Source organism: Myotis davidii, unplaced genomic scaffold (assembly GCF_000327345.1).
Source record: "Myotis davidii unplaced genomic scaffold, ASM32734v1 scaffold547, whole genome shotgun sequence".
In the NCBI taxonomy this organism is placed as follows: Eukaryota; Metazoa; Chordata; class Mammalia; order Chiroptera; family Vespertilionidae; genus Myotis; species Myotis davidii.
In genome coordinates, this window is record NW_006298266.1 from 1 (window position 1) to 8,315 (window position 8,315).

At 38.7% G+C, this 8,315-nt stretch overlaps 1 protein-coding gene across 1 annotated transcript; it reads left to right on the top strand.

Annotated features, from left to right (window-relative positions):
- The first annotated feature begins 5,312 nt into the window (after positions 1–5,312).
- Positions 5,313–8,074, top strand: RLN2 (relaxin 2). Its single transcript, XM_006773846.2, has 2 exons — positions 5,313–5,514; positions 7,577–8,074. Exons 1-2 carry the CDS (start codon positions 5,313–5,315, stop codon positions 7,906–7,908), a joined length of 534 nt encoding a protein of 177 aa, XP_006773909.1. The 3' UTR covers positions 7,909–8,074.
- The last annotated feature ends 241 nt before the right edge of the window (positions 8,075–8,315 follow it).

Here is an 8,315-nt window from a genome sequence, read left to right on the forward strand (position 1 = left end):
TAAATGTATTTTTCATCAGCATATACTGTGTTTCTGTCGTGCGAATGAATTTTATTATTTCTTCAAGGTTTTGCCCTTACGTACACCTTAAGAGATATCAAGTAGGCGTAACATGTTCTCAAAAAATTAGGGTTGGCACACAGAAGATCTTTGAGTCAGAGATTTTGCTGGTTTTGGCACGCACTCACAAAAAGGTTGCCCACCCATGTCCTAGGGCAAAGGAAATTAAGGAGAAAATAAATAAATGGGACTACATCAAAATAGGAGTTTCTGCACAGCAAAAAAACTATCAACAAAACGAAAATGGAGCCCAATGTAAGGGAGAACGTATTTGGCAATGACACATCTGATAAAGGGTTAATACTCAAAATATATAAGGAACTCATACAACTTAGCAAAGGAAGACAAACAATCCAATTAAAAATGGGCAGAGAACCCAGACCAGTGATGGCGAACCTATGACATGCGTGTCAGAGGTGACACACGAACTCATTTTTTTGGTTGATTTTTCTCTGTTAAATGGCATTTAAATATATAAAATAAATATCAAAAATATAAATCTTTATTTTACTATGGTTGCAAATATCCAAAAATTTCTATATGTGACACGGCACCAGAGTTAAGTTAGGGTTTTTCAAAATCCTGACACGCCGAGCTCAAAATGTTCGCCATCACTGACAGACACTTCTCCAAAGTGGACATACCGATGGCCAAAAGACATATGAAAAAATGCTCAAAGTCACTGATCATCAGAGAGATGCAAATTAAAAATGATAATGAGGTGTCACTTCAGACCTGTCAGAATGGCTACCATCAACAAATCAACAAATGACAAGTGCTGGCGAGGATGTAGAGAAAAGGGAATCCTAGTACACTGGTAGTGAGAATGCAGACTGCTACACCACTTTGGAAAACAGTATGAAGCTTCCCCCCAAAATTAAATATGGAACTGCTATTTGACCCAGTGATCTCACTTCTAGGCATTTAACCTAAGAAACCTGAAATACCAATCAGAAAGAATATATGCTCCCCTATATTCATAGCAGGGCAATCTACAATAGCTAAGATCTGGAAACAGCCCAAGTACCCATTAGTGGATGAGTGAATAAAAAAGCCATGGTACATTTACACTATGCAGCAGTCAGAAAGAAGGATCTCTTACCCTTTGAGACAGCATGGAGGGACCTGGGAGTATCATGCTAAGTGAAATAAGCCAGTCAGAAAAAGACAAATATCACATGATCTCATTCATATGTGGAATCTAAAGAACAAAATAAACTGATGAACAAAATAGATCCAGAGACATCGAAGCATGGACTAGACTGTGGAATCTCAAAGGGAAGGCAAAGGTGGTTGGACGTGTGGGAAGAGATCAATCAATGAACTTGTATGCATACATGCATAACCATGGACACAGACAATAGGGTAGTGAAGGCCTGGGGAAGGGAAACAGGGGCAGGCCAGAAGGGGTGAATGGGGCAGAAAAGGGGACATATGTAATACTTTTAAGAATAAAAAATTACTTTTAAAAATAAAAAAATAAAACATTTGCTAGAATAAGAAAAGATGAAATACTGTCATTTGCAACAATATGGATGAATCTTGAGAGTATCATGCTAAGCCAAATAAGTCAGACAGAAAAGGACAAAAAAACGTGTGATTTCATTCTTATGTGAGCTATAAAACAGAAAGCAATAAATGAACAAAAGACAAGCTCATAGACACATACAGTATAAGGGTGATTACCAGAGAGAAGAGGAATGGGCAGAGAATAAAGAGAGTAAAGAGCGTCAAATACATGGTGAGAGACAAAGATTAGACTTTGAGTGGTGAACAGATAATGTTATTAACCAATGTCACCCCAATAAATATAAATTTTTTAAAACTGGCTAAAACCTTAGACAAGTTACAAAACATATCTCCTTTTCCATAATACACATTTGTTTCTCACAATGTTAATTAGCACATCCTTATATTAGCTCTTTATAAGACATTTAAAGTATTCAGAAATTTCAATTTTATCAATTTTTTGGAATTGTTAAGTAAAAAATTCAATGGAATTATTCCCAAAATCTTCCACCAGATTCTTGCTCTTCACCCTCCCTGATCTATCTTCATAATGACAAGGTACTTAGTGCTCCTGGACTTCCAGTTAAATATCTCTAGAACTTAATTCAGTGAACTTAAGTGAGGGTTAGTTGCCTGGGAATAAGCTGAATGGATAGGGAAATTACTTATATATATAAAAGGCTAATATGCAAAGTGTCCCCTCGGGAGTTTGACCAGGAGACGGTGAGTTCAATTGCTAGCTATGACGTGCACTGACCACCAGGGGGTGGCACGGAATGAAGATTGGCCCCCGCTCTGCAGCCAGCAGTGGGGAATGAAAGCTCCAGCCGGCATCCGGAAGGCCCCGAATTTCATGCACCAGGCCTCTAGTATCAAACATATCTCTCAACAAGTTATAACTTTTTATCATACATATCCCTAATGGCAGGTCCCTAAAACATATAAACTGGGAGTGGAATGGCTACGGAGGAGAAGGTATCAAGCTTGACTGGTCTAGCTTTCTTGTGGCCCTGCTCATATGATCCCTACATAGTGATCATACATATTGGGTACAGCAAAAGAGAAATATGCCAGTGTATATACTATTTTTGCATAATAAGATACATATTCCGTGCTTATTAACTTACTAGAGGCCCAATGCACAGATTTGTGCCCATCCCCTCAGCCTGGCCTGCGGGGATTGGCCTGAAACTGGCTCTCCTACATCCCACGAAGGGTCCCAGATTGCGTGAGGGCGGTTCTTGAGTGACAAACCCCGTAATCGAGCTTCCTCCTCTCTGGTTCTGGGTGCATCACTCGCGACTGCAGCTGCCAAGTCACCACAGCTCAGCAGCTCCTGTGTTGAGTGTCTGCCCCCTGGTGGCCAGTGCACATCATAGCTACCAGTTGGAGCATCTGCCCCCTGGTGATCATTGCACATCATAGCTATTGGTTAGATCAGCCGTGGGCAAACTAGGGCCCGTGGGCCGGATCCGGCAGTTTGAAATGAATAAAGCTAAAAAAAAAGACCGTACCCTTTTATGTAATGATGTTTAATTTGAATTTATATTAGTTCACACAAACACTCCATCCATGCTTTTGTTCCAGCCCTCCGGTCCAGTTTAAGAACCCATTGTGGCCCTTGAGTCAAAAAGTTTGCCCACCCCTGGGTTAGATGGTCAAATGCTTGGATGGTCACTTAGGCTTTTACATATATAAATTTTATTTTTTCCTACCAAACCCACTGCTTATTTTATTAGTCTAGAGGTTCTTATTGAAATTTTGAAAAGATCCTTTTAAAAATGTCTAAAGAGAAGGCTATGTGAAAATTTCTGGTTGGCCTAATATATTTTCTTACTGTATTCTTTTTGAAGCCATTAACAGTTATATATTATACTGGCTCCAAGTCCATTAGAAAAACTATGTAACCTTTTTTTTTAAATTCTCATCTGAGAATATTTTTTCATTGACTTTTAGAGAGAGTAGAAGAGAGAGAAAGAGAGAAATATCAATGTGAAAGAAACACATCAATTGGTTGCCTCCTATACATGCCCCAACCAGGGCCTTGGCCAGGGAAGAGCCTGCAACTGAGGTACATGCCCTTGATAGGAATTGAACCCGGGACCCTTCAATTCCCAGACTGACGCTCTATCCACTGAGCCAAATTGGCTTGGGCAAAACTATGTAATCTTTTTAATTCTGTATTTCAACACTATGTCAAGGGAAGATTTCACAATTAAATGTTTAAGTTTGAAATATGGACAGAAGAAAGATCCCACTTGCATGTATATAAAAAATTATTTTACATAGCAATGTGTATCTTATTTAAAAAGAAAATCTTCGGATGCATTGTTGCTGTGCCTGGAAAGAAACATGTATTTTGAAACTGGCTTAAGAAGTCTATGTGATGCCCAGATCATATGCTTAAGGACTGTTTCATATGCAACTATAGGTTTTTTTCTACCAAACCCTCTTTTACCTAATAAATGTTATCCAGGGAATGTTTCTAAGCAAATAAAATAAAAAGGTTTGTATCATTGAAAAAAGATTACCTCACCAAATACAGCAAACACAGGATACAGTAAAAACAACAAAAACTCACATGATTTTTATGCTGTAGCATGTACTATCAAAATTTTCTTCTTGTAATTGTGGGATTCTACTGTTTTTTTCCCCCCTTTTCTTTTATGGTTTGTTTCTGTGTGTGTGTGTGTGTGTGTGTGTGTGTGTGTGTGTGTGTCTGTGTTCTCTAGTCTCTGAAATATAAAATGAAACATCAAATTAAAGTATTCAAGAAACTGGGTTGCTATCAAACCAGCTCCCAGAGGAACTGGAGGAAAGTCAGTGGAGAAAGTGCATGGCAAACTTATGATATTGCACAAGCCTAAAGTGATGCATTGAGAATTTTAATGTTTCTACTGCGATTTAGATAAAAATTCATCAGTTTACCCTCTCTTGTCAATATCTTATAATTTCATTATATTTTTATGGATTGATATACCACATACTATACTCATTAATCTAACTATAATCTTATTTAGACCAACAGGTTATGCAGCAAATGTTCATACTGGAGAACTCTAGGTTGTAAGAGTATGAATAATTTCTGTTTATTTTTTAAAATATATTTTTATTGATTTCAGAGGGGAAGGGAGAGGGAGAGAGAAACATCAATGATATGAGAGAATCATTGATCAGCTGCCTCCTGCACGCCCTATACTGGAGATTGAGCCTACAACCCAGGCATGTATCGTGACCAAGGATTGAACTGTAACCTCCTGGTACATGGGTTGACGCTCAACCACTAAGCCACACCTGCTGGGCAATTTCTATTTATTTTTGTTGATAAATTTAATGTAATGGCCAGCCTAGCTTTATAATAAAGGAAATACTTCAAATATTGACTAGCTTTACATAAGTATACAAAATGGCTTGAGGATAAGGAAAGAGGGGGAAAAATACAACTATAAGAGGGCCAAGAACAGAAAGATGGGCAAATGGAAGAAAGGTTGGAAAGATAAATTAGAGCTGGGGAAGAGGAGTAGGGGTAGTGGATTACAAGGAGCTGGGTGGGGAAAGAGGTGGAGCTTGGACCATTGCCTCAAGGTCTAAGTGGTAGCCTGAGAGCTATAAAAGCTTGGTGGAGCCAAGGGAAAGTATATTGAAGTCCAGGACTGGCATACTGGCATAGGCTGGTAGGTGGCAGCAGCTACAGTCTCTAGACAAAGGCTGAAATGCCCAGAGCAAGAGAGATAAGGTCCAGGATGCTGCGCCTGTTCTTGTTCCACCTGCTAGGAAGTTGGCTGCTACTGAGCCAACTTCCCAGAGAGAGCCAAGGCCAGGACATGGAAATTTTCACTAAGTGCAACCTCGAATTAGTCCGTTTCTACATCCATGTCTGCGGCACTCACATCTGGGCAGAGGACATGAGGAAGCAGCGTAAGCCAAGATCTGGACCATCTGCAGGTGAGAGCTGCTGGTCCCTAAAAATTTGGATTGTTCCCTTTATAACTTGCTTTTCTAGTAAGGGTCTTACCAGGGATCTTACCAGAGCAAGGGAAAACTATGGGGACAGTAAACAATTATATCTGAGAGGCATGCCCTTCGCCTCTTGGCAGCAAGGCAGACTTGATGGGGAGAAGGGGATAGCCACAGAGGAGATAAGGCTGCCCAAAGACCCGTAAAAGGCAGGGCAAATTGGGGTTAGACCCCAGAGTCAAGGTCTGTGGCCTGGAGCAACCGGCTGGGGCAACTGGACAGGGCATCTTGAGAGGAAAAGGGGCAGAGTGAGGTGTGAACTGGTTATCAAATATGTCTGACACAGAACTCAAGAGACCTCCCATAGAGTCCTGGAGAGGTGGGCATGAAGCCTTGGATTCAACAACTCTCTTCCTTGTAAAAATAAATAAATAAATAAATAAATAAAATGCTGGTCCATGGCCCATGCCATGGAAAACCTCCTCTTTTGTTTTATTTTATGTATTTTTTTTATATACTTCACCAAAGGGGAGAGCCTAGCTTCCCACTGCTTTTATTTACATGGTTTTACTGATATTTTAGAGGGAGAGGGGGAAAGAGAGAGAAACATTGATGAGTTAGAGAAACATCAATCGGTGAAACACTGATTGGTTGCCTCCTGCACAACCCCTACTGGGGATTGAGCCCACCCCCAAGGCAGGCATGGGCCCTACCAAGAATGGAACTAGCAAACTCTAGGTGCATGGGATGAAACTCAACCAACTGAGCCACACCAGCCAGGGCCCCACAGCTTTGAACTGGGTCTTGAAATTCATTTGTAAGAGAAGGGATTGAAGTTAAAGAAAAGGGCCTTATCACCTTCAGGAGAACCCAGAAGAGACCAAGGATCAAAGGAAGTTTGCCCTTCAGACAAACAGCTAAATGATTTTGTTGCAGAATCACAGCCCAAAATTCAGGTGTGTGTATTAATGTGCTAGTATGCCAAAACATTGAGACACTGGTTCTTGGAGATAAAGAAACGTGTATTCAATTTGACTGAGGCGACAGAATGGGAGAGCAAGATCTCACAAATCCATCTGTCCCTAAAAACAAAAGTAGGGAGTTTTTATGTAGCTAGGGCATAGGGGAAGGAGAATTCCAGGGAACTGACAGAGAAGTCTATATATCTTTAGTAATAGATGATGATTTTTTATAGCAGACTCCTGAGTGTCAACAGCTCATCTCAGCTACTTTGAAGATATTCTTTCCTTCTGCAAAACAAACTCAAAAATTCTCCTGGTGAACCTGTAGTTATTTCCTGCTTGACAAAGAGATAGTACATCAGCAACTTGAGTGCACTGGTGAGAACAAAAGAGTTGAGTAGGAAAAGTGCTTAACATGTGAACAAAGACGTGATTAAAAATTAAATTATTTAATTCTAGCTGTCAAAAATACTAGGGGCATTAAAATCACAAGGGGCTCAGCTACAATTTGGAGTAAATATTCTGAAGAGAAATCGTTAAATAGTATATGTATGAGGTTGTCAAGGACTGGTTTCACCACCCTAAGAGATTGGAGCAGTTGAAAATTCTGCCTTTTTAACTTTATCTTGAAGCAGTAATTTTCCACCACAGAATATTTGATAGTTTAAAATAACTAATATACTCTTCATGGGTTATTATAACTCAATGGTAAGTTACTTAGCAATGGAAGAAAATTACTCAGTAAGAAAAATTAATATGTAGTCAAACTGTTTTTAATGACCAAGATGACTTCAGCTATGTCGGGGAGAGGTGCAGACCTTTGATGAAAGCATTAAGGGGACATAGGAGAAGTAACAGATGGTCCAAGTGGAATAAAGCATTATAAACTTGGTAAATTTGTAGTATTTTAAACTGCCCAACTATATGAACTAAATTGTTTACATATTAGGATAGTTGCTGATTATGTTGATATTTAATTTTATTGAGACAATGCTTTCCTTTATATCTATGCAAATTTTTAGTTTTCCTGATGTCCGTTGACATGGGTATTTTTTCTTCTCCTCCTCTTTTTTTTTTTTTTAACTTAGAAATCATGCCATTTTCCACCACCAAGACTGCAGAACCCTTAAATATGAGGATGGAATTCATTCCTAGTTCTCAGACAACACTGGCTGAGAGGCAGCCATTATTGACAGAGCTACTACAACAAGCTTCATCAAAGGATATAAATCTTAACTTTGAAGAATTTAAGAAAAATGGTCTCCAGAGACAAAGTGAAACAGAAAACAAAAGTCTTTCAGAATTAAAAAACATACGCTTAGTTAAACATTTCCTAAAAAAGAGAGAGGTCTCTTACCTATTATCTGATAAGTGTTGTAATGTAGGCTGTACCAAAAAAGAGGTGGCTGCCTACTGCTGAAATGAAACTAATTGTGCATTTCATGTAATGTTCACATGTATTTGCAATGACTTTCACTGATGCCTCCATCACCCCACTGACTATTAGAATATGAGAAATCGTTTTTAGTGTTTGGGTCTTTAATTTTGTGTGTAAGAAAATATTCCTTGTACTATTGTAGTTTCTGTTAATAAATATTTGCACGCTAAAAAGTATTTTGTCTTTTTTATTAATGGAATTTTGTTAATTGCTTTTTTAATGCTGATAACTTAAAATGGCAATAAAATCTTTATCATTTCAACCACACACAAATAACTCAACTTAAAATTTTTTAACTAGATAGTAAAACTCTATGTCTTGCATTAGTAAGAATGGATGTCTATTTTTGAAACTTGTATTTGATAACTTATCATCTGTCACCCACTTTT

What these genes read in the sequence shown, in the direction of transcription:
- RLN2 (XM_006773846.2), top strand. Translation starts at nt 5,313, where the DNA reads ATGCTGCGCCTGTTCTTGTTCCACCTGCTAGGAAGTTGGCTGCTACTG. An exon ending in AAGATCTGGACCATCTGCAG is followed by an intron (nt 5,515 to 7,576) that starts GTGAGAGCTGCT and finishes TTTTTAACTTAG; the next exon opens with AAATCATGCCATTTTCCACC.